The sequence below is a fragment of the Paramisgurnus dabryanus genome, chromosome 14, assembly GCF_030506205.2.
Source record: "Paramisgurnus dabryanus chromosome 14, PD_genome_1.1, whole genome shotgun sequence".
NCBI lineage: Eukaryota > Metazoa > Chordata > Actinopteri > Cypriniformes > Cobitidae > Paramisgurnus > Paramisgurnus dabryanus.
Window position 1 is genome coordinate 19,686,578 of NC_133350.1, and position 26,707 is coordinate 19,713,284.

Genomic DNA, 26,707 nt, shown 5'->3' on the forward strand with positions numbered 1-26,707 from the left:
AGCCATATTTATTTATAATAATTAAAACATTGCACATTGCACGAAAACTGTCTGAGAAATAATCACAATGCATTACTGAATTGACTTTGACTCCCACCCCTGATAGACCTAAGTTCAGCCTGGATCACTTACCATAACGCACAGTGTTGAATGTTCCTGCAACAGTTTTGCATGATGAGTTATCCCCACCACACACCCCACATTTATCTCTCCTGGCCTTGGAGTTCAACACGTGGTCACATCCTGCTTGCTACAAAAACAGAACAAAAAAGGTCTTTCTAAAAGAAGACTTGGATGTTCATGCTTTAATATATGCACTGGGATATTCATTGATAAAGCATGCATTTTCACGTCAAAAGCACTCACCCTACACAGACCCTGTACACAGATGTCGTTGGTGTCAGGCCCACATTGCGTTCCATCAGTGACTCGGTCCCTGAGTTGATAGTAAGCTGTGCTGCCTGCCACCCGACAGAAGAGCTTACAGCGGTCCTTCATTAAAACTACAGAAAATAAAGCAGAAAGACAGGTAATACATTGCTGTCCATCACAGCTTTTTATTTTGTAGGCTAATTCTCAATTAACATTTTGATTAAAATGTAATTGTGTTAGGTAATTTGATTTTTGAAAACATGAGGGCATTGAAATGACTGGCATTACCATTTCTAAAATTGTTAAGGAATTTCTATTATTTCCTTTTTCCGAGCTCTAAACATAATAAAGGAATTGTGTATAGTCTTAACAAGATGAGAGAAATCAAAAGATTTTACAGGGCAGGGTGGTACATTATTTCAGCATTAAAGAGTTTTATTATACAACAGTATTGTATAGCTCAGTGATAGAGTATTGCTTTAGCAGCACAAAATGTCATGGGTTCAAATAAAAAAAAATTGCGATTAATCGGATACAAAAGAAAAGTGATTTTTGCATAAGATATTTATATAAAGAGTGTGTGTGCTGTGTGTTATTATTATGTATTTATAAACACACACACACACACACACATTCTGGTTTCCATGTTTTGTGGGGACATTCCATAGACGTAATGCATTTTATACCATACAAACTGTATATTCTATTCCCCTTACCTGCCCCATTCCCTAACCCCAACCATCACAGAAAACTTTCTTGTACCTTAGATTTTCAATAAACATCATCTTGTTTGATTTATAAGTAGAGATCGACCGATATATCTGTTTTCCGATATTTTCCCCGATATTTGAGCATTTTCCGATGATCGGATATCGGTTTTGTAATATCGGATTGACCGATAAATGAGAGAATTGAGAATTGCGCGCTGAACGCATCTGAGGAGAGGACCTCACAGCAGCAACGTGCACAGCAAATATGAAGGCGACGCGACTTCATTAAAAGGTCTTTGAGTATACTTACTTTGCATATGAGGCATTTATAACACATCTCATCTGTGCATTAATGTATGTTATGTTAAATAAGTTGATTTATTAAAAGCAATTTGTGTGCAGCTTGTCCAAGAATAAAGACGAACTCACAGAGTCACGCGGATCCATCAAATCCGGTCCCAATAAAGACGTAGCTTTGCATGAATAAAACAACCATGAGTTAATGCTTTGTGGAATTAAAAACGCTAAATTAAATTCGTTTTTCTTTTATTTATGCTTATCATTAGCATCGTAAAATCACGTTCATATTGCTGTTCACTTAAGTTACCGGGGTTGAAGGCTGAAGCACAGCCATCACATGTAGCTAACTTTTAACAAGATTTACCATATTAACATTTGCCAGATAAACATTATTTTGCTAAAATATCTAAATAAATGTCTGTGGATATTAATTAATTATTTATTACCTCCGCAAGCGGTCAGTTTGATAAAGTTAATGCGTGAGTAAATGCATAGATAAACAGCGCTGTCAACAGCCATTTCATAAGCTATAACAACAAAATATTCATTATTCTGACATCAAATGACATTACCAGTTAAGAAATTAAATGATATATAAGCCGTTTTGTTTGCTACTTTCCTGAATGAAGTATTCCAGTCAGTGATAATATTTGTAAAATCTCTTTGCTAACTATTGGTTGGATTGCTGAAGGCTACAGGTTGCTGGTCAAGACAAAGATATTATATCCCAAAAAAAGCACTTAATCCACCTGTTTTACTCTATAAACTATGTACAACATGCAGCCAACTCCCCCGTTACCTGGCAACCGCAAGCGCGAACTTTGGATCAGTCCATTTCTGACGAAATGATAGGGGTGTTTGGAATGGTCCATGTATTGGGAATATATTTTCTACATTATTCATTAAATTTATATTATTATTCACTCTTTCAGACCCCTCTATTTATGACTTTGTATGCAAAGAGGGAGTGATTATGATGATTATTATTATTATAAGGGTTTGTTCAGTTCAGTAGTGTTGTTGTAATTATGTCAAAATCAGAAGTATAACAGTAAATAAAAATCGGTTCAGCATATCGGTTATCGGGCACATAAGCATCCAAATATTTGTTATTGGTATCGGTTTAAAAAAATGAGTATCGGTCGATCTCTATTTATAAGCTTGTTTCCTCATGGGGACATCAAAATGTCCCCACAAGGTCACAAAAACACTGGTATTCCTATCTTTGTGGGGACTATTGGTCCCCACAACGTGATAATTACCAGGTACACACATACACACACAAACACACATTCATGTGTGTATTTAAGAAACATTTACATGTGTATATATATTTATTTGTATTTTTATAAATTCTATATTATATATAAACAAAAATGTATATACGGTACCAAAATGTATATATGTATGTGTCTGTGTTAAATATACATAATTATTACACACAGCACAGACCAACCTGATCTCACGAATTTCCGTGGCAAAGTCACAAAATTTTTTGCTCATTTTTCCGTGGCATTCTCACGGATCTCCGCATATTTCCGTGGCCCTGCCACGCAGTTTCTTTTCCGTGGCATGCTCACGGATTGGTCACTCAACTGTTTTGTCCTATTTTCTTACCATTGTCGCTTCGGTTTAGGGTTAGATTTACATAAAATGACATCTCTACCCAAACCCAACTCTAACCCCAACCCCAGGCGACAATTGATTAAAGTTTAGAAAATATAAAAGAATACATCAGAAAAAATTGTATAAACCAATATCTAAAGTGACATACTAACACAAACACCAAATCTAACCCTAAACTGAAGCGACAATGGTTTGAAAATAGGAAAAAGCAGTTGAGTAACTAATCCGTGAGAATTCCACGGAAAAGAAAGTCCGAATATGCGGAGATCCGTGAGAATGCCACGGAAAAATTAGCAAAAAATTCCGTGACTATCCCACGGAACTTTGTGAGATCATGTTGCACTGACACATATATTATACAAAAATGCACTTTTATTTTGTATGTGATTAATCTTGATTAATCTTTGCCGAGCACAAAAAAAATGTATACCACCTTGTAATGCATTGTAAGTCGTTTTGGATAAAAGCATCTGCCAAATGCATAAATGTAAATGCATAAAATTAATTTCTAATTACAGACATTGATTAATTCAGAATTATTGAAAGCAATAGTTTTATTTTATGTGTTGCCTAAAGCTCGGAGTATAGCCTGTGTTTTACGCGCACGTACGCACCTGGTCGAACGCACACCCTTGTAAAGTGTAGTTTATTTGACTCGTACGTGTACGCAGACATTTGACGCATGCACATTGCGACAAAATGCAATGCATCTCATGGGCTACATACTAAATTCTGTGCATGCGCGACCTACATGTACATTCAATGTACATGGCGTTTCAAAAATCTGGCGGTGTGCGTGCAGTATACCCCGCATTTACGTAAAAATGGACTATACTTTGGCGATAAGGCAGGGGTTTTCAAACTTTTTAATGGCAGGGACCCCCACATGATGAACTTTTAGCGAGGGACCCCATTCCTAAAACATATATCCATATTTTTATAAGGAAACATTTAAACTGTGTTAGTTAAATTGTAATTGTGATATTATAAAAACAGCAAACTGTTTACAAACTTAAATAATTGGCTACACATAAAATAGAAATTTTTGCTATGTCTTTTTTCTCTTGAAACTTTCTGGGGGACCCCAGTTTTAAAAAACCCTGGCCTAAGATATCAATGTAATACTAGTAACATGACACCAGAGGCTGAAATTTTTTTTACTGCATGCTAAAACTTTGGGTTCGGTCCAACCAGTGGCGGCTCGTGACTGCTCATCCGAGGAATATGTGTTCGGACTGTCATGTGTGTTGCTCATGTTTTCAAAATATGTGTTTGTTGCGTCATGTAAACCATGTGCATTATGTGTTTTATCAAAATAAGTGCCTGCTGCACATCCATCAAAACCGTTTATGATAAAAGACATTTACAAAATACACGCAATACACTCACTTAACACTAAACTCTGATTACGCATGAGACACGCGAGCGTCTCTTTTATCATAAACCCTTTAGACATGTCTGCAGCAGGCACTTATTTTGACAAGACACGTGATGCACACAGGATCGCTCGATGAGCAGAACACATATTTTGAAATTACGAACCACACACATGACGGGCTACACACATGTTGTGACGAACTTCGGATCAAGCGCCCTCGAAAAAAGTGGCCACCACTGGGTCCAACACTACTACAAGGACTAATGGAATAGCAGTTAGATATCGAATGCAAAACATATTAGTAAAATTATACATTTATTTATTTATAATGCAGCTCATTATGTGGTCTTGGCCACCCTGGAGGTGTAAGTCTCAATTGCTATGGAGTAAATCACTTACTTCCGCTGTACTTTGGCACCCAGCGAACATTTGGAGGTAGACCATTGATGTTGAAGTGGCGGCCATTAAAGCTGGCACACTGCTCCTCCCTGAAGTCTTGTTTTTGCTCGGAGCACGGCTCAGAGTTGCAGGAACGGAATCTCGTCCTGCGTCCAACGCAGTACTTTCCCCCATTTTTGGGCCTAAATATAGCATAAAAACACACTTATACACTTCACCATTACAACTTACACCAAGTAATTCATCCACACTGAAAGCATAAATGCTGCACGATGTGACACAATCACAACTAGCCAGAAAATATTTGATGTTATGTGAAGCAGAATTTTAGGCCAATTTAGCTTTCACGGTGGGCCAGCTTGTTGGGCACGACTACACAAAAATAATAACCAAGCAAAGTGGCCTGTTAAGACAAAAAGAGACTTTATTGCCTGTTCATCGTGCCTTGACTGGTTAGGATACAAAGTTAGGCCTAAAACAGACAATAATAATTCAGAGGCATTTAAAACCTTATAAGAAAGCATTTTTCCTTTAGAAAAGACATGCATCAATAATAACTGAGATATACATGAACTCATCATTGTTAGTTCATGTGAATCATCATACTAATGCATTAACTAATGTAAACAAACATAACCTTTTAGTAAAGTGTTACCGAACCAATTCCATCATGGCTCCTGTCATCCGTCAAGGTACATTAAGAAACCTGTTGCTAATTTACAGTCCAGTGAGGATGCTGTACTACAAAGCGCTTACACGGGTCGGCTGCAGTCACGCACAGCAATCTTGATTCCTCCTCCACAGGTCCTGGAGCATGTGCCAAAGGGACTCCACGCTCCCCAGGCTCCGTCCACTAGAAACGATTCAGGCTCTTTAGCGACACACTGCCCATGTTTACAATGCTGATGAGAAAGCAAACAGAGAATCGATGAGATCACAGCAGAGTCATTTCAAATTCATTAAATGCAATTAACTCTATTCTGTAGCTTAGACCAAAGCATTCTCAGAAAATAAAGAGACAAGAAGTCTCTATCAGTTGTTTTGTGAGACTTTCTGCCACGTGTGCCGAAAGATGCATTAAAGCCCTGGCACAAGTTTTGAAAGAGACTTTGGTCTTAACATAACAGTGTATGACATGAACAACACAGTCACTGAGATGTTTACAATCACCACCAACGTTCGAGGCTGAATCTGGCAAAAACAAAACAATATATCAAAGAGGACGAGTCTCGTTGTGATTTGGTTGCTATTTGAGAGAAATATGTTTTTGAAGTTTCACTGACGGATCTGTTTATCATCTATGTTGCAACTGCATATAAGTGTTCAGCAAAAATCTCTATTAGATAATGTGCAGATATCTATGTAAACTCCCTGGAGTTACTTTAAGAGGCACAATGCAAGAGCTGTGATAAAATATGTAGCGCATATGATCATGACACACAGTGAGTTGTTGGCTCACATGGACACACGTTTAAGTATGACATGTTTCTCAACTACTATTTAAAATAAGGTCTAAAAAGTATGTCATTAACATACAGCAAAATCTTAGCAAGCATATTGTTTTATAATAGAAAAGGTTTTAGAGCTTCACTAATCTAGAGCACCTATTATGCAAAATCTGAAGCCAAATAAAAGTTGTTTGGACATTATGTGTGTTGGAAGTGTGTGAACAAAACTGAAAACCACCCGCTCCTTGTTTTTTAATCACCAATAAACCAATGCAGTCTAATTAGACATGCCATTTGATTCTCTTATCAATGTGAGGTCACATTGATAAAGCCACGCCCACTTACGGTCCTGGATTACCATTGTTTCCATCCTCAGCGAGTTGTACTCTGTCCACTAGATACTATTGTCTCAGAATCAGATCTATTTTAACTGAAAGTGTACACTGACTGTTTGTAAGTAAGTGAGGATCTGTAGCTCATTTGCATTTAAGGGTACAAACAGCGCGTTTTTACTCCCACCCAAATAAGGGCATTTTGGAGATTCTGTGGGGTATTTTCAGCTGAAACTTCACAGACAAATTCTGGGCACATCTGAGACTTAGGACGGTTTCACATTTGGTGCGATTGCCTGGTCCGAACCCGAGTTCGATTGCTTCCCCCTCCCCATGCCCCCCATGGACTGTGTTCACATATTATTTTTGCATCCGAACCGCGGTACGCTTGCATCATCAAGCTGCAGCCGGCGCGTTCTCATGTTGCTTGGCAACCGCTGTTAACGAGAAGACGACAAGCGTGATTGACGAACTCCAAGCAGAGAGATGATTTCTGAATGCCACCGCAAAAATTTACGTCGGCGGACAGACCGTTGTCATTGAAACGACTTTAGTATGTTTGCAGCAGACAGACAAAAGTGCGTTTCTGTATTATTTCTTTGAAAACAAAACCAAAGGTTTAAAAAATAAGAACAAAAGTCAAGCAAGCATTCTATGCATTTTGTTGTCAAGGTAAGTGCACGCACACAAACACACACGTCTGTTTTGGTGGGACATTCCATATAATACGTAATTAACAGTGGTTCACTTCCGCGATTTGGTACGATTGCGCTCACATTAGCAGCGAACCGATCTGGAGTTCACATGAACCGGACCCCAGACCACCCTTTTTAAGCGGACTCAAGTACGTTTCGCAGGTGCACACCCGGGTTCGGAAGACAGCGTTCACATCATCCAAATGTACCGAACTCTGATGTCAATCGAACCCGGGTGCGCACCAAAAGTGCTAATGTGAAAACGCCCTTATATTACATCTTTAAAAAAAGCCATAATATGTGATCTTTAAATAATACCAAATTTCTCCAAATAAATGATAGGATTTGTGTTAAGCGTTGCACTATATTATCTAAAAGAAACATTTTTAAATCCATAGCTGCAATAATATGTGATATTTTGGCAAATTCAAATTTCATTTTTTAAAGAACTTGCCTTTCCTGGAGAGCATTCTGTCCCATCAGCCCAGGGCATGTGTTGGGTCCGGCAGCCTCGCTGGACTCCATCTGGACTGGTGCACCAAAGTCTCCGACACTGCATCTAGAAATCATCCAAACAGTTACTGTTAGCTTTAACAACTATTAACACCCTCCTCATGTTATCTCTGTTCTTTATATGAGAAGCGTGTCCATAAGTAATGTAAACCTGGATACACACTGTACGATTTTGGTCATTTTTTATGCAATCTGAAACAAATTTTTTGATCGCTTGACATTGGAGCTGATGAATTACCTTTGTTATGAATCTTAGCCAGTGTCAAAAAATTGTATTGCTGTAGTGCAGTGTGACTCCTTGTACGACAGACTCTACAGACTTTACAGCGTTGCACTGAGCAGTCAAACATAAAACACTGTTGACGTTGATTTAAGTGGGCCATGGCTTTTACCTAAGATCCCAAAGGGATTATGTTGTACAACCTGACAAGCAACACTCCATACGGCCATAAAATTAGTACAGTGTGCTCCCAACTTCAAACTGCAGATGATACACAGTAAAAGTTTAATGGACAGTATGTTGTGTAACATCCTAAGGGTTTTTCTCACCATATATGGGCACACCTGGGTCCCAGGCCCAAATATCAGTTCACATTGTTTATTGACGTTGTATATCTGTCCAGGCAGCTGCTGGGACAAACCGTATGGCCTAGAAACGGGCTCATCGAGCAGGCACTCACCATACCCTGTGCTAATAACACATGATAAACAAATAGCTTCAAAGAAAACCAAAACAAACAACGGACAAACAAAAGAAATGTTCTCGATAGGTGACAACAGACTTTCTGTCTGCTAAGGATGAAGTCACTTCCATCTTAATTGGTTGTTTAGAGCATAAAGCAAATGCAGCCAAACAGCGTTCAATCATTATGTAGGCTCAAGTTCAGATTTATCTAACCATGATGGTCATGTACCCTTTGAGCCAACATCACAGGAATTGAATAATATCATGTCACAGCAATGAAGTGAAGTATAATCTACATACTCGAGGAACTCTGTGATGTATTTCCGACTGCATTTGGACCACATCCAGGGATTAGTGTTATAGTTGAGCGTAGGTGCCATCACATGTGGCTGGTTCTTAACTCCATCCTCCTTGCATTTGTTACTATCATCATGAGGCATGTTAAACCTGAGGGCAAAAATGAAAACATGCACACATAAGAATTTGTTTATACATTGTCAATAATTGTGAAGTAAGCAGCAAAACATATTGGATTCTAGGAGAGAGAGGTGTTACGCACAGCATTGCACTGTACAGCACCAGGACTAAATCCTCATGCAAGTGCACAGCACTGATGTCACCAAGTGCCACCGAATAAGAATGGAATTCAGAAATTCCATCTTTTGTATGTACGAAGTAAAACAAGGCCACTTAGAGGTCATCTGAAGTTATGACTGTACATGCAAATCTTCTAGGTCTTTCTTAACTTTCTTAACTAGATGAGAAAATTAGCTTTAACTGCACTTAAAGGAAGAGTTTACCAAAAAATAATATTCCTCTCATAATTTGCACATTTACGTTTCTTCAGCTGAACACAAACAAATAAGGGAATTCGTCTTTTAAAAGAAAAATGTTAAACTTTTGGGAATTTTCTTTTTCTGGTGACCTATCCCTAACCTTTTCACGACAGGGAGATATAACAACTCCTGTATTTCTATTCTACCCACCCATCATAAACCGCTTGTTCAAAATACTATACTGGAACTGCTGTGTGAACTGACATCATTTCCTTGGAAAGTAAAACACACAGCTTCTAAAATTTTCTGCTGGGATCAGACAGAAAACCTTGAGAAGCTGCATATCAAGCACAGACACAATTTCCAAGCTGCACAAAAGTCAATAACCTTGGAGAGAGTAGCTTGAACACTACGTTGTGTGCAGGCACACGTGGATACCAAAATACCGTCAAAAAAGCCTTTGCTGTTATATCAAAAGTTATGGGAGCTTTCGGGTTAATGAGATAACTCAAACAGTCAACACCATATACTGTAACAACAACCAGCGTTAATTATCCAGGAGACACAACAACACAATACATCTATATCTTCAGAAGATACTCACACGTGGCCGAGCTCATGAGCGACGGTGAAAGACGTACTTAGTCCGTTATCCTCATTAATACTGCAACTCCTATACGGATCACAAACTGTTCCCAGCTCAGCAAGACCTGAAAGTTCATAAAGGCACAGCGTGGTTATGGTTGAAACTAAATCTTAATTCTCATCACTGACAACAAGATCTTCTTTAATGGGATTGTAGGCAAAATTTGCATGCTGGTTCAATCTTGAACTTGATAAAGATGACGTACCTAAAGTGTCGCATTTGTCCTGCGTTCGACAAATATCCTGCCTGCAAAAAAAGAACAATACAGTAGGACAGGCTTACGACTTTAAGCATTACATGTATACCAAGCTTGCATACATACTTATGAAGTTTTTAAATGCCTAGTATGGCCTGCAGTAAGAAGTTTTTATTTACCTTGTGATTAAGATGGCGGTGTCATGGTGTGAGTGGTGGTTGTCATCCGGGTTGTTTTGACTCTGCTGCCATATGCAGAAGTTTTTCAAAGTGGACTGCGCATTGAAAGAAATATTGGGTCCATCCTGCACAAACAACAGGCGTGATGGAGATACATATATGTATGCATATATACATAAATACTGCTCCCATCAATAAATGACGCTTCAAAGCACACAAAAATGTACGTACCTGCTCGTTCTTTATAATGACCAATTTCACAATTACAATGTTAATCAGGTTTCCAATGCTGTGATCCTTATAGATAGAGGAAACCTGAAATACAATACAAACTTGGTATATGCTTTAACTTAGAAAAAAATAGGTTTAACTTTGTGTTGTTAGCTTTAGATGTTGAAAAAATACAGCTTGGACATGTGCAGCCAGATACTGCGAACAATACAGTTTTTGCCAAGATCAAAATATAGGTCATCCAGCCTCCTGGTGAGATCCAAGCAAAAAGCATCCAAAGCATGCCGTCTATGTGACATACCTGATTGTATTTGTTTTGTATTCACATTCATCACATCTGTCAGACAAATTCACTCCCGCAGGAGCGAAATTTCTGCTAGTTGGGAGCCCCCACAGTTCAGATCTACAGAACATGGGCCTATCAAAGCAGTGCAGTATTGTTAACGAAGCGAAACTTACAATGGACATCAGGGTAAGTATGTAGTGCTGGAGGTTGCTTCCATGATGTTCCACCATTTTGCTGTCTGCCACAACCATGACTTCAACAAAACGGGGGTAGGAAAGGAAACGCTTTGATCTCTGGTGTGGCTTGGAGTTACTGCTTTCATTAGCAGAGTTGTGCTTGTTTTCCGTAGAGGGGAGTCTGGAATTAAGAGTCTCCAGGTCGGACAGCATGCTTGAGGACGTTTTTCTCCTCAGTCTGTCCCTGTGTCTGCTGTGTGGCTCTTTATGTCCTGCAATGGAGATGAGAACAATGTGTGTTAAAAATTATAGTGAAGCAATTTTATTTTGTCCTCTACACTGTATCTAGCAGTCACAATGGAGGATTCCTCCTTCATCGGCCTGGTGGTAATGAATCCAAGCAACCAGCAGCAGCAGGGTTTATTATTGTCTATGACAATAAAATCTATATAAGACCTCAAAAAAATGTGCTGTCTGGAATAAGACCAACAGCAAGAAACAAAAAAGAGAAAGAGGCACTGTTGGGTGCTATTGAAAAGCAGCAGCGTACAGAGAGAATCTTACATTACATCTAAATTTATTTTTGTAGGCACAAATTTTTAAACAAATGGAGCTGGCATTACTCTATCACAATGCAGTTCACCACGTGGCTTTCATGGTATTGGGACTCTTGAGTTTCCTTATCTTCGGGCCACAGGAAGTTCAAGAGTCAACAGGATTCTGTGGCAGTAAACTAAGATTGGAATGATACCAAAATTATTTTTCCTGTTCCACTGACTTCTACTCAGTGCCAATCATTTGAAAATAGAAAAGCAAAGGATGTAAAGAATAGCACAACTGTATGAATGGAAATGATAGCATGCCTGTTTTATTCTCAGGGGGGTGGACAAGCAAAAGACATGTCTCATTTAGTCATGTTTAAATTAGGGCTGTCAAAAGATTAATCGCGATTAATCGCATCCAAAATAAAAGTTTGTGTTTACATAACATATGTGTGTGTACTGTGTATAATTATTATTTATATATAAAAACACACCCAATCATGTATATATATAAGAAAAAAATGTTATATTTATATATAAAATATTTATATTTATATATAATATAAATTATAGAAATGTATATACAGTATTTAAATGCAAATATTTCTTAAATATATACATGAATGTGTGTGTATTTATATATACATAATATTTATACACAGTACACACACATATGCTATGTAAACACAAACTTTTATGTTGGATGCGATTAATCGCGATTAATCTTTTGACAGCCCTAGTTTAAATGTGCATTTAATACAATGAGGTATATTCTATACAGCATATTATGCCAAATGCATACACCTACATGTAAAATTAAATGGAGGTAATCATGACTAGTACTATTTATAAACGAAACTTCTAGTAGGACCTTGAAAAGATATTTAAGTGCTCTCAAGCATCTCCCTGCTTACCTGAAGTTTCACATGAGTTCGAATCTTCTACAGTCGACTTTGAGGCATTTTTTCTGTATACAATATGAGGTTTGATGTGTTCTTCTTCATAGTCTTCACCATTGTAGCTATGAAGGGGCTCCACAAAATACTCCCCTTCAGGTGACCTGAAAGTGCCAAGCTAAATAAAAAGGTTAAAATTGCGTTGATGCATAGCCATCGAAGTCTACAGAAACATTCCAAGTGTGATTTTAAATTGCCTGTACAACATCCGCCTGTGGTTTCATTCATGTACAAATCCTAAGTGGCTGATGAGGTGATAAGATAAACATATGTTGCATGCATGTTGGTGCACTTGCCCATAGGGGGTAATAAATGCATAATAACCATGATAAGTATCAGATCATTCTGGTACATTTACAAACCAAAACGTTTTGACACGTGATTTTTATAACAGCATGAAACTTAGGAGCACACGTCCCAATTTAATTCTAAAAGCAACATATTGAAGCTTTTTGAGGCCGGTTATTACATTATAGAAAAAAATCTGCACGAATTGTTTGTAACGTTAATCAGTGTGATAGGCTATACTGGAGCAAGCTTAAAAATATAAAATTTTACATTCTGTAGAAATTCTGGTATTTGTTTATTTATATGAATATAAAATTTGTAAAAGGCACTGTAAGTTATGGGTTGGTAGTGTAGTAGCTGAAACGTATATTGTTGGATCAAAACACTGACATATGCCAGCTCCTTGTTTCCTGTCTGCCATTATTGGACAAACTGATTAATCCAGGTGTGTCTGATTATTGTTGTTGTGACTACTGAGGTCAGGCACACCTGGATTAATCAGTTTGTCCAATAATGGCAGACAGGAAACAAGGAGCTGGCTGAAGTTCAGGAAGTAGTGCAGCTGGGCATAAAGCAGCTACTACATTTTCTCTCTGATGAGCATTAGCATAGATCCTTTGTAACCTATTTACGAGACATTTTAGGTCAGGTTCAGGTGTTAATGTATATTATGTGCAAACTGGACTGGAAACAAGTAAAAAAACTGAAGACACAACTTCCGGCATATTCAAATATGTTTAAAAAAGACTACCGTTAGAACTCTCGTGAAAACTAGCATATAACGTGGGCTACTTCTAGTAGTGGCTTGAAGTCTAGCAGCCATAACTGAGGTAAGATAAACCTGTGGGGTTGAATAAAGACCGTGGGATTTTTTTAATAGGACATATACTGTACCACGTGTGACTTTACGTGCGCGATTCCATCACTCGACTTCAGTTCTTTATCTGTGAGAAGCGGCGTTTTAGATATGCCGCGAGCAGACTCAAGTTCCCATCGGCAGATGACATCTCACTGCCATATATGGAATACCGTTGACGTCGGCATAAGACCGATGACGAGTGTGCGTCATCAAGTTCATTCATCACTAACTGGTTGCGCGCGCAACCGAGAGGCAGAAAGAAGAGACGTGCATTGTGTTGTATGCTAGTAGCGGTGTCTGTAAATCAAAATGCCAAGGAATTGTTGCGTGGAAAATAGTACCAACAGAGTCAGTGCTGGGTGCCTGATGTTAACATACCAGTAGATGCGACTATTACGTTACTAGCATTATAATTATAACATTATAATTCATACATGTATCACAGTAACACTGCAAAAATAAAGACAGAAAAACAGATCCAACTAAAAGCAAGTCTTATTTATATACAAACAATAAAGAACGCTTCAATAATTAAGGTTGTTGCAGTAGCAGATCAGCTCACCAATCGGGCTTTCTGCCTCCTGGATGCGCGCGCACCCTGCAATGTTTGTAAACTTGCAACCCCTCTATACTACCGCATTTAAGAACAGCTGTGATAATGTGCATGCGCCCAAAATCTATGTTACATAACTTGTAAAAGTTTTAATTCATATTTAATAAAAAACCTGAGATGGAAAAAAAATTAAAAATCACGTAAACTCTCAAAGTGTACTTAAAAGTACTTAAAAATGATTATTTAGTACAGTTGGTTTTAATATTTGTCTACAGTTACCTACTATAAAAATAATATTAAGCATATTAAAATATTGTTATGCATTTACCGTATAACAAAATAAACTCACCAAACCGGAGCAGAGGCTGATGACTGCAGTATGCTGTCCACCGTTCACATGTCCTTTGTAAAAACAATGCTGATACTCCGTGTCCTCCTCCTCCTCTGAATTATTTAGACTGGATGCTCCAAGTATCGTGACAGTGTAAACTGGTGCAATAAATCCCGACTCGAGCGTAAGGTTAAGGATATAGTCCTGCCCAAAAGCCGATATTTGATAATAGACGTGCGGCGAGGCCCAATGATGGGAGATGTGGCTGGTTATTGGGTCTGTACTCCGCTTTCTCCTTTTGAAGTGCACGCCCGTTGGCAATTTGTCACCGGCTTCATTCACTCTTACTGGAGTTACAATATCATACGCGCCAAACTCGGGCAATTTCGCTGTAGACGAGAACAGAGAGTGCATGGTAAAACACAGTGACATATGTTGAAAGACCCAAGAAACAGTGAACTAACTATAGCTTTTTGGTAAAACACATCGAAATTCACAATTGCATTCATTTATCAAGCATGATCCTGGAGGGAACATGAACCCATCAGCTTTGCTTTACGCACGCATTGCTTAACCAGTTGAGCTATAAGGACACATACATTCTATGCATATCAAATTGTCAGCTTGCAGATCAGTTGTCATGACCTCTGAAAGATGAAATATTAAAGTTACTCGCTAAAGGATCATCGGATAGTGCGCTTTTATTGGCTTCTCCTCACCAAGCAAGAAAAACTCATTCATTCTCAGCGCCTCCAAAAAAGATGTCAAAGTGCTCGTACCTTTTTCCAAACTTCGCGGTCTGCCTACGGACGCTGCTGCATTCATAAAATCAGTGAGGAAAACTAAAACGCTTAGACCCCAAAGCAATAAAACCATGATTGTCCACGTTAAAAAGAATGAATGCAAGTAAGCCCGAATACAGTATTCCAACGTCCGTCCCGTGAAGCCGCGGGGCTTTCTGCTGTACGTAAAGCGTTTCTCCTTTACTTTTAAGTGGCTTCCATGCCGCTAATGCAGGGCGGGCTGTCGACGCTGTCCGTTTGCATGCATAATGCTTGAAAAAGGGGTCGATACAACTGTGGTGGTCTTCAGCATTCTGATTAGGCTACTTTAGCTTTACTTTAGACTTGGGCGTACTCTTAAGAGACACCCCTCTCTCAGAAAGCCACTCCTGCCATGTGTCGCCAAAGTAGAGTACAAACTTAAAATCAATGAGTAGGTTACACATAAAATCATTTAATATACATTCAGATTGTTACTTTACTGAATTGATTTTAGTCTAAACTGTTTAAATGATTAATTAAAAAGTTTACAGACACCTATTAACTTTAAAAGCTTGAAATTGAATTTTTCTTGTATGAATATGGAAAAAAAATAAATATAAAGAGTCAAGAGAGATAGTATAAGGTTTCGTCAGTTTAAGTCAATTAGAATTTAAGCCTTACTGAACAATAATAACTCTAAAGCATCTGTCTGCAACAAGCAGAGTAATGCTGCTTAAAGGTTTTTCTTTGTTTTTTATACCTTGCATCAAAATGCTTGTCTTTTTGAAGAGCGAAAGTGATCACACAGGTGCACACCAAACCATCACCTCATTGCAAATGCCATAAGAGCAACTACAAATCCTTGACCACCAAATAAACCAAACTACACTTCATTGCTCCCTAGCAATACAGTACAAATGCAGTGCAAATATTAAAAGTTTTTACCGACTGCAGTTTGCAAAATGCTCATAAGCATATTACTTTCTATATTGCTGATTTTCTAGACTTCAAATGTCTCCATACCCACAACAAATTTGTTCTCAGACATATTTTTTTTCAAGAATTCCCAATCATTCGTAAAAATTACTGTTATGCACTTTATTGTTTTGCACTATTTGCTTTGACTATCACAGTGTGTCATGCAGTACTTGCATGTTTAGGCAAAGACAGACATTGATAAGCTAAATTTAAGTACTGTGTGTACAGTTAAAACATTATGGGGTGATACACGGTGCTCCTCACATTTAAGAACACTTTCAGAATGTATTTTAAGGACAAATAATTTTCTTACTGTAAGTGATAGTAAACCTTCATGAAATCCACTGGGTCAATGATTTGGGCAAGTGGCCAAACTTTTCTCACTTAGAGAATTTACAGCCAAGTTTAGGATTAAATAGTAAAAGTAATTGATTCTGTTATTTTCTTGGATGATGAATAGATTTTATTGTAAATTAGACTGCAGGAATTTTATGATGAATGAGGAAGAGAGAAAAGGTAATTGTGTATCAAGGCTGACCTCAAATCAAAGTAAACTTTGCTTGCGCTTGCCTTTGATAGGATGATAAGAAATAGAAAGCTTCAATGAATGCTGAATGTTGGCCTTAATTTTCAAAGCAGGCTCAGGATGAGTTATTCTCTACTGAGAACCAGACATAGACTGTCTAGGTTCTAGGTCGCTTTTTTTCATTTATCAAGCTAGATGTTTTAAAAATAAGGCAAAATCTTCAAAGACAGATTGCCTTCATTGACACTGATGTTTACACAGATGTTATAACTTCACTGACACTTATTTGTGTGCATTCCCATGAGATAAGAGTGTAGACAGAAATATTTGTTGATATAATATTGGATATACGTATGGTGTTCCAATATAGTGACTGAGGTATGGATTTTCCATTTTATTTTCTAGGATTCTAACCAATTTTTCTATTTTAAAATAGAAATAGATAGATGTAAATGCTCTCTCCTTAGAATTGCATCTTGCATTATCTTGGGGGGGGAATGGATGTGTGGTTTATTTTAATATTGAGCTTTAAAATATCAAATGCCAGGTCAAAGTGCTGATGGAGCTAAACTGAACATTAGATAGAGGTCTGGATACGCTCCAAGATCTAGAACAGCTGCCTGGAGTCTTTTCCCAATCTGAGCACTTTCCCAATTTTGTACTTATCCATGGAATGGCAACATTACAGCTAAAGCCAAGCAGGAATCTATCAAGATGTGCAAACATAAATTGGACAAGAGACATAGACAGATGAAATGTGTTAAGGATGACCCTCAAATTTTAAACCAACCTCTGCCACATTGTTGAAGGACATATAACAAAGCCCATCTGTATTCCTATAACTTCCCTGCTTTTCCACGAAGCCTCTTGTGTTTAGATGAAGTTGACCAAGAATGGCCTGACTGAATCACTCTCCCCGTGTGGAGTTCGAGAGATGGTCTGTTACGGTATTGTTTCTGCTACAAGGACCATGATGAGCACTTGGAAAAACAATGGGGGTCGGGCATCCAGATGAAGTCCGACAAATCACTTTAACTTGAATGCATATGCAATGCGACAGGGAGTTTAGGAAAAATGATTATATTGTTGATCTGCGCCTTTATGGCACTAGATTACGTCCGCCCTTCTCGTCTCCTCACATATCTTCCCGTGCCAAATATAAGGACAACATAGTGACCTAATCACTCTCAGCTGTGAGTGAAATTGTAAGATAACTCAATGCCCAAACTGCTTAAGCATGTATACTGATATGAAACAGCTGTACAGACCACATGTGTGTGTGTGTGTGTGTGTGTGTGTGTGTGTGTGTGTGTGTGTGTGTGTGTGTGTGTGTGTGTGTAGGTGGGGGGGGGGGGTAAATGATTAAGACCCACAGTATTATCACTTGCGATGTCATGCACAGAAACAGTACTATTTCGTCAGATACACCTTTTGTTTTATATTCTCTGTTAATAGTCATTGATACAAAGGGGTATAGAATGACATCATGCTTATTATTATAACAAACTGAATGTAATGTCCCTTATTACATATCAGTACATCAGTGCAGTTTTTTATTTCATTTCCTTCTTCTGCTGGCCAGGTCATATCTTATTATTGTTAACAGTCATGCAAACCAACTGAAACCATTTCTTAATTATGGTTTTTGAAAAAACAATCAGATTATTCATCCCCAGACAGTGAAACTATATATTTTTTAAAGGAACAGTTCACCCTAATGTTGTTCCAAACCTTGAACCTGAATTCAAAAGATAAATCTCGAATATATTCCCTGATTTTCTTTACTCCGTTTTATGTCTAAAACAGATAAAATCGTTTTTAATGATCAAGTACAGTAGCTGTATTATCATTTCAACCATAAACATACCAGTGCAGTACATAGTAAAATAAAACAACATTTCTCCAGGACCATGGTGCTACATACAGACACTGAACTACATAAAACAACACAGAACTAAGGACTAAAATGTTTTTAACCTACCCATATATTGTGCATGTGTAGAGTGCTTACAGTGCCAGACAGAAGAAAGGTAATTTTTAACCCAGCATGTGTTTTGTCCAATATTTACCTAACATGGGTCCAAACTAACCGAGTGAATACAATACCTTAAAATATGCATAAAATAAAAATAAACCATAAAAATAGTGCCGATTATTTGGGCAGGGCTTAAATGGTGACTCAATGACGCACTGGAGCAACCGAGCATGGCCCTGCCCCCTAACACGATCGCAAGCATCCATTCTGGTTGCAGCGGTATTTGCAAGTTAAAAGAGGCAGCAGCTTTCTCACGAGTGGGCGTGGTTTCATCGATGACAGCAGAGACCACCCAGCGCGTGAGAGCAGAGAATCCTGCCGGTTTAGATTTTGATAAATTATTTTATTTACTTGACATTTTTAATCATTCGAATTTGGCTGGGTGGTTTCATATTAAGTTTTTCTGTGGTGTTACAAACTGAGAACACATTAAATGACTTTACACAGACTTTAATGGTGTCTTCTTTTACTTTTAAAGAATGACGTCATGATGATTATGAGTGTATAAGTGTACAATTTGGTACAACTATTCCTTGAAATCTGATCATCTTTACAGCAACTATGCTTAAGAATTTTTTTTTAAGAAAATTGTATAACTTGTACATCAAAGTCATGTCCCCGATGAGGTACCATTGTAAATATGCTTTCCCTCTCCATATGCAGTGGCCTAGTCTTTTGTCATATCACATATAGCTTAGCATTCTGGGTCACAAACTCTATTCTCTGGTTGTCACTGGGATGAGAATAGCCAGGCCAGAGTCCCGCTGACAGGAGCTTGAAGAGCTGAGGCTTACTGTGACTTCAGCTCCTCGGTGCCTGACATGATCACAGCGGTGCGCGCTGTGGTCCCGACAGGAGAGAAACAGCGGCCCAATTTACCTCTGCAGTCCTGTGCGGCCATTCACTGCAAGAGCAGAGAGGGGGGTTGGTAGGGGAAAAAAATCGGAAAGACATGCTGAACGAAATTCTCAACATTTATTACAAAACTCTCAGATGCTAGATGGCAGTCAAGTGAAACAACTTGGCTGAGTTACAAGACATCTGTGAGGGAATTCCTTATAGTGGAGTGAAAGCAGGTCACTGATGAAGACCACTGGCTTTCATTTATTACAAACAACAGAAACTGTGACTTGTTCTGTCTGAGAATAAGCAGATTAGTCACCTTTGTGTAATGGTGCAGAAGCAGTGGTTTTAATGACTGCCCTTATGCCATTCAGCCTAAAACTGCTGAAGCAATTGAATCAATTCATAATTCCAATGCAATAAAAGTCTGATTACACCTGAATACATTTTTTAATTTAAACGTGTGTCAATTACTTAAAGCAACACTATGTAGTTTTTTTTTACCTTTAAATAATGTCTCTAAAATTATTTCAGTGATAGAACAACTTTTAACTGGACAAATTGTACTGTTGCTGCAAGCTGAGCAGCCTCCTAGCTGCTACAAGCACACTCTGAAAGTGGCAGTGGAGGGTAGAGCACACAGCCCCGCACCGCCCCTCCCCCTGCCTGCAGAAGAGTGTCTGATACCAGGCACTGTTGCGCTTTTCAACCACATGGGGGAGCTGTAAGTCATTTTTCATGGAAACTACATAGTGTTGCTTTAACAGAAATCGATGGTACTATATTGTCACAGTTGTAACACAATCTACTGATGCTGAATAAAACCAAAAATTAGATAATAATATTAACCAAATGCTCTCGGCACATATTATATGTTTATCAAATACTTATGCTTCAAATCTGCTTGATCACAGCCTAACAAAAAGTTCATTTTGTTGGCACAATAAGATTTTTCAGCCCTCAAAGTGCATGGAAAATAAAACTTGGGTCTCTTGGACCTGAACACAATAGCCTGATCTCACGAGAATTCATACATATTTTACAAGTTGGCTAAATCGTATGAATTTATATGAAGTTAATCGTGCAAAAACATAAGATTCTCATGAAAATAAAAACCAGTAACCCCGCACCTGACCCCAACGTCACAGGGGTCAAGGCAAATTGTACAAAAATGTACAAATGTGGTCGTATGAATTGATACAAATTAGCTAACTCGTATAATGTGTACAAATTCTCATGGGGTCAGGCTGGTTGTATTCAGGTCCAAGTACTCACAAGAGACCCAAGTTTTTATTTAACCCATATGTGGCAGCCACATGCATCCCAGCGCCCCCTAATGTGTGGTTCAGTTTCTTTATTTTTACGTTTTGAATTCTAACTTTCAAAATTTGTATAATTTCTAGTTGCATTTTTCGTTAATTTGCCAATGTGTACTTTATGTTTTGTCCAAGGAAGTGGATTTTGGCCCAAAAAGCTTGCATGCACATAGAGCGGTTTAAAGTAAAAATTTGTTAAATACCAAAGTGACGGTTTGTGAAAAAAATTATTTCAATTGCTGACCAAAATGCTCATTTACAAAAAAATGTCAGATGCATTTAAAGGGTTTTGTGTCTGCGCTCTTAATGTGTTTTTGTAGCTCAGTTGGTAGAGCATTGTGTTAGCAGCGCAATAAAGGTTTTAGGTTCAATTCCCAGGCAACACACATACATTAAAATGTATAGCTTGAATGCACTGTAAAAACCACTGCCAAATGCATAAAAATGTAAATGTAAAACATAAGTACAGACTGAATGCTGAAAAACTAACTATTTTGTGGTCACAAACCAGCAATGCCTTTTCTAGTGCACTTCCTTATGTAAAACATCACCCAAAATAATACTGATGTTGGGAAATATGGAGACATTTTTGGTTTAAGACGTATTTTCAGCTTTCTCAGCCTAGTGGAGTTTCTAAGCATCTGCTTAAGTGATCGACAGTTTCATACTAAAAAGTTTATACCCTCATTTTGGAAGATAAAGCAAGAAAGCTGAAGTCATTGGAGTTTGTATTTACATGAAATTATTATTGTTGACAAAACAGAGGCAGAGATTCAACACAGAGATACAAATATTATCTTTCCTCATTCTCTTTCACTCTTCCTTTTCTAGTGTCAATTACATTCTGCCCACTGTCTTTTGAGTATGTCTCAGCTGTTAACTAAATGGCCTGAGAGGTACAGGGAATATTGTATATCAGCAAGCTAAAAATTCCTATACTTGTATACCCTTAAACACTCATTTCTCAGCACAACATCAGGAACATCATTTTATTAAACAGCAGATCCTTCAATATGAAACAATATGAAATTCTAACTGACCTGTTTCTCTAATGTAAGCATTGCCAGATACAAAAGAACAATGCTGCTTTGATTAAACACACACACACTGAGATGAACACATCTGAAATTACAATTATCCAAATGTAGGAAACAGAGTGATCAGAGTAAAGATCATATGCCAAAGGTCTGCATGCTGTGTGAGTCAACAGTGGGCAGAGGTTTAGCAAGAGGCAAGTTACTAAAACTGTTACAATATTGTCTATTGTTTCATCTGAGACAAGTAAAAGCCTATGAGTTGAAGGCCGGCTCTGCCCAAATCTGTTTCTTACATTTTCAATCGTAACAATCCTCCTAAATCACCATGCTACAGTATCACATTGAAATCTAAGACCATCCTGCTGCTGAGCTGCCACATTTCTATGTACAGTACGTCAAAGAAGTCACACTTACAAAGCATTTATAATAGCGAGTGTTGATTCAGACCCAGGGATTGCATGGACAGAATAAGAAAAGTCTTTTATTTGAAAAACAAATTTTTTTCTTAGCCAAATGGATTTTGCATGCAACCTCATTGTCTTTTAATCTGTTTAATATGCAAAATATTATTAATTCTGTGCTGCATCCTTGTTACTTTTCAGAGATTTTTGCCATTTTAATAGTGTTTTGATCGTGTTACATTACTTCAGTCAGCGCAGTCCCTGACGTCATCAGCGTCTGAGCGCGCAGCGCTCACGGGCACTTTACTGTTGCTGCTGATTAATTACGGGTAAGAAACCCTCACAACATTTTCAAACCCCAGTACGGTAATGTGCAGTTAAACTCCTCTGTGTAGAAAATGTATGGTTTAAAATGTGATCGTCTCAACGTAATATTAGTAGAGATTTCTAGATTCATCTTGGTACAACGCCAAAGTTCGCCAGAGTTCACGGGGGCGCGGAATCACACATGCTCACATATGAGGTAAAATTGAGTGCAAAAATCCGTTCCTCTAATAATTTTATCTATTTTTTTTATCATAATTGAACATTAAACTCAATCACGTGGCTATAGCTTATGTAATTTTAGTTGTTTATATACTTTATGGGTTTAAAATGACATTAATTTTATCGTATGCAGTTGTGATGGAAAATGCATTAATGACGCAATTAAACAAGTCATTAAACATAACATGCGGTTTCAGATGTAAATATGATACCAATATGTCATTATTCCGATTGAATAGTATTTGATATGAAAGTTAGTCAACACTTTTATTTAGGAGTTTTTTGCATGAAGGCAGAGGCGCTCAAATTGTTAGAAATGTAAGTGCCATGGAAAAGACTGAAAGCTCTATAATATTTCGTTTGATGTCTGTGTATGCAGAAATGTCTGTGAGCTGTGCACACTGTGCCCCCTTAAAAAATGGTGCATGACGCCCCTGATTGGACAACCATGTCTCTGCAGAATATAGCCTATTGAACGCAACTAAAATGCTTGTGCTGAATAATGTATAGGACACTTTACTATTTATGTTTATAGGAATTAATGCAGGAGTTAAATACAGTATTTATAGTCTCTTGAACAGATGTGTTTAAAATAATGTTATTTACAGTATCTGCTATGAAGATGTACTGTATGTGCTATTTTAATGCTCCAATTGTAACAATTACTAATTTAGCAGAAAATGTGTTGTGGGGTTTACGAGTTTGAGAAAGTACCTAGTATTGGTTTTCCATACAAACAACATTTATGTGTTTTGGCAGACATGTTTATTCAAAACATAACAAGAATGCTTTCATTTGAAGACAAAAGGATTTTGTCCCTCCTAATTTCGGTTACAATCATTGCTTAGTACAAAGCGGGGTCAGTATATATGGTGCATGTGCATTTTTGTTTTTGGACCCTGCATCTGGTCTGTAAAATGTGTTTAGGTTTTTGCCAAAAAAAGCTTGCATATAGAGGGTTTTTCAGGCAAATTTGTAAAAATACATATGAAATGTTTAAAATGACATTCGTGAAAATAAGGCCTTTCAACTGCTGACTAAAAATTCTAATTTACAAGAAAACACATCAGATGCACTTAGAGGGTTTTGCATCTGCGCTCTTGTGTTTCTGTAACTCAGTTGGTGGATCATTGCGTTAGCAGTACAGTAAAGGGTCAATTCCCAGGGAACATGCATACTTGAAAATATAGCTTGAGTCGCTTTAGGTAAAAGTCACTGCCTATAATTTTTGTTACAGTTATTGCTCAATACAGAGCGGGGTTAGAATGCATGTGCATATTTATTATTGGACCCTGCATCTGGTCCTTAAAATTTGTTTAGGACAGGGAATGAACAGACAAAGGAAAAAGCCACAAGCAATGCTGTTCTGATGAGGCTTTGAAACTTGGCAGGAAATCAAAAAAACAAATAGTTGCTTACCCCATAATTCAGATGACATAAGTTTACATACCCCTTGCTGAAACTGCAAAATGTTAGTATTTAAGAAAAATAGAAGGGATCATACAAATTGCAGCCTGTTTTTTAGATTTAGTACTGCTCTGAACAAGCTATTTTACATAACAGATGAAATTACAAAAAAAAAACAGTTAAAAAGTTTACATAACTTTGAATTTTAATACTGTGCTATTTTACCAGGATGATCAATGGCTGTTTTTAATGTTTTGTGATTGTTGTTCACAAATCTCTTGATTTGTCCTGAGGGTGGAAAACATCTCACTGTTCTTCAAAAATATCCCCCAGGTCCTGTAAATTAGTTGCTTTTCAAGCATCCTCTGCATTTTGCCCCCTTTCCACCAGTGACTGTATGATGTTGAGATTCTGAGGACAACTGAATGACTAATACATGCTATTACAAAAAACTAAAGCTATTACATTCAAAATAATAACAATTAACACCAAACAAACACCCTGTTTTTGAAGTTTACACATACCCGAGTATATAATGTATTATATTGCTTTTGTAATAGTTGTGCATGAGTCTCTCTCAACGTGAAACAATGAAACTCAACATGATGTATTCACTGCTGAAACAGGGTCAAATATGCAGAAGATGAAGTATTTAAACTTACTATAAATACAGCCGAGGTGTATTTTCTATCATAAAAAGCCTTCAGGGGATGCTGTGCAGAATATTGCAATTGGAAGAAAATCAAACTCTCTGCCTATTTCTTCTCTGAATTTAGCAGCACACCATATTTAGTCAGTCTGTGAGACATCCTATAAGCTTTATATTTTGTTTTTACTCTATTTTAACTTCTTTTACAAGGGTACACTGGTGTTTCCTCTTTGTAGTTTGTACTCCAAACACTATGCCGAATCCCTCTTTGGCTTGCGGTTTCCTTCGTCCATCCATCTGTAAAAGCTTTGCAAAGGACTCCAAAAGAAAACAATGATGAATTGATGTAAATTTGAGTTTCAATAATGTTTCATCTTCAAGAAAATTTTAATTGATGCATTATACATCAAACTTGATTCAATATTTAATTTCATGCAATCAAGTTACAGACAAACTTCGAGAGCTCTGTTTTTAAAGGGCTAGATGAAAGTGAAAAGGCCCTCCTGAAAAGGTTGCATAAGAAAAAATCTCTTTTTCACTATACCCTAATGACCTACTTATCTCTTTTAGAAGGAGGGGTCGGAAAGCGAGAGGAGCGGCAACCTCAGCGGAAGCTACTGTAACTGATAAAGAAACATGACGAAAGGAAATGTTCTGTTTTATTATGTACTGCTATCAAAGCTAGAGGAAGTTATCGGAGCTCATGATAGTAGTCACTGTTCAAGAAGAGCTACTCGGCACTGGAAATGGAAACGGGCCTACTATAAAACTCAAATATTTAGAATATAAGTCATGTCGTTCAATTTATGTCTGAACTGTGTCTTTTTATTTTAGTAGCTATCAGAATACACCATGAAAATACACTTACTCTGATCAATACAGTCAGTTGCTACTAGTAATCTATAATAAAATCATATTTTATTAAAACCATATTAATAGTTCCACCCCCCTCAGTGACCCTTTTTTTTTGGTTTGGGCCACTGCCCCTCAAAATGATTGTCCAGCGTTGGCCTGGTGTCAAAATCCAATGTTGATTCGACGTCAAAATCCAATGTCAAAATCAGACGTTGATCCGATGTCAAGACCTAATGTTGGCCTGGCGTCAAGACCCAATGATTAAGAAATTCGTTCATCCCGACTTCTGTCTCGATTTTAAACACTTTGTCAGATCTGTTTTAAGGTATTTTTATTATGTGTGTGTATTAGGTTGTATTGTTGTGTGTTGTGCCTATGTGTTTTCTTATCTGCTGACTGTACAAATAATTGCCCCTCGGGGACAATAAAGTAACCTAACCTAACCTAACCTAATGTTGGCCTTGCGTCAAGACCCAATGTAGGCCTGGCGTCAAGACCCAATGTTGGCCTGGCGTCAAGACCCAATGTTGGCCTGGCGTCAAGACCCATTGTTGGCCTGGCATCAAAATCCAAGGTTGATCTGACGTCAAAATCCAATGTTGATTCAACATCAAAATCCAATGTCAAAATCAGACGTTGATCCGATGTCAAGACTTACTTACTTATTCATTTTTCTTACTTATTTATTTAGCTGACGCTTTTATCCAAAGCGACTTACAATTGCTGTATATGTCAGAGGTCGCACCCCTCTGGAGCAACTAGGGGTTAAGTGTCTTGCTCAGGGACACAATGGTGTGTCACAGTGGATTTAAACCTGGGTCTCTCACACCAAAGGCGATTGTCTTATCCACTGTGCCATCACCACCCCAGACC

At 37.8% G+C, this 26,707-nt stretch overlaps 1 protein-coding gene across 2 annotated transcripts in view; it reads right to left on the reverse strand.

The window, feature by feature from the left end:
- adamts9 (ADAM metallopeptidase with thrombospondin type 1 motif, 9) overlaps nt 1-15,576 on the reverse strand; it is a 51,763-nt gene extending 36,187 nt beyond the window's left edge. For both annotated transcript variants that reach the window (XM_073811879.1, XM_065241468.2), the window contains exons 1-15: nt 15,257-15,576; nt 14,496-14,866; nt 12,405-12,564; nt 10,946-11,220; nt 10,487-10,570; nt 10,256-10,380; nt 10,086-10,126; nt 9,839-9,944; nt 8,759-8,905; nt 8,323-8,464; nt 7,715-7,819; nt 5,542-5,687; nt 4,786-4,967; nt 367-503; nt 133-250 (exon numbers count right to left, since the gene is read on the reverse strand). In XM_073811879.1, the coding sequence (XP_073667980.1) occupies nt 133-250; nt 367-503; nt 4,786-4,967; nt 5,542-5,687; nt 7,715-7,819; nt 8,323-8,464; nt 8,759-8,905; nt 9,839-9,944; nt 10,086-10,126; nt 10,256-10,380; nt 10,487-10,570; nt 10,946-11,220; nt 12,405-12,564; nt 14,496-14,866; nt 15,257-15,353 (2,236 nt within the window). In that variant the 5' untranslated portion in view covers nt 15,354-15,576. The remainder of the gene's footprint in view (nt 1-132; nt 251-366; nt 504-4,785; nt 4,968-5,541; nt 5,688-7,714; nt 7,820-8,322; nt 8,465-8,758; nt 8,906-9,838; nt 9,945-10,085; nt 10,127-10,255; nt 10,381-10,486; nt 10,571-10,945; nt 11,221-12,404; nt 12,565-14,495; nt 14,867-15,256) is intronic.
- Between the last annotated feature and the right edge of the window lie 11,131 nt (nt 15,577-26,707).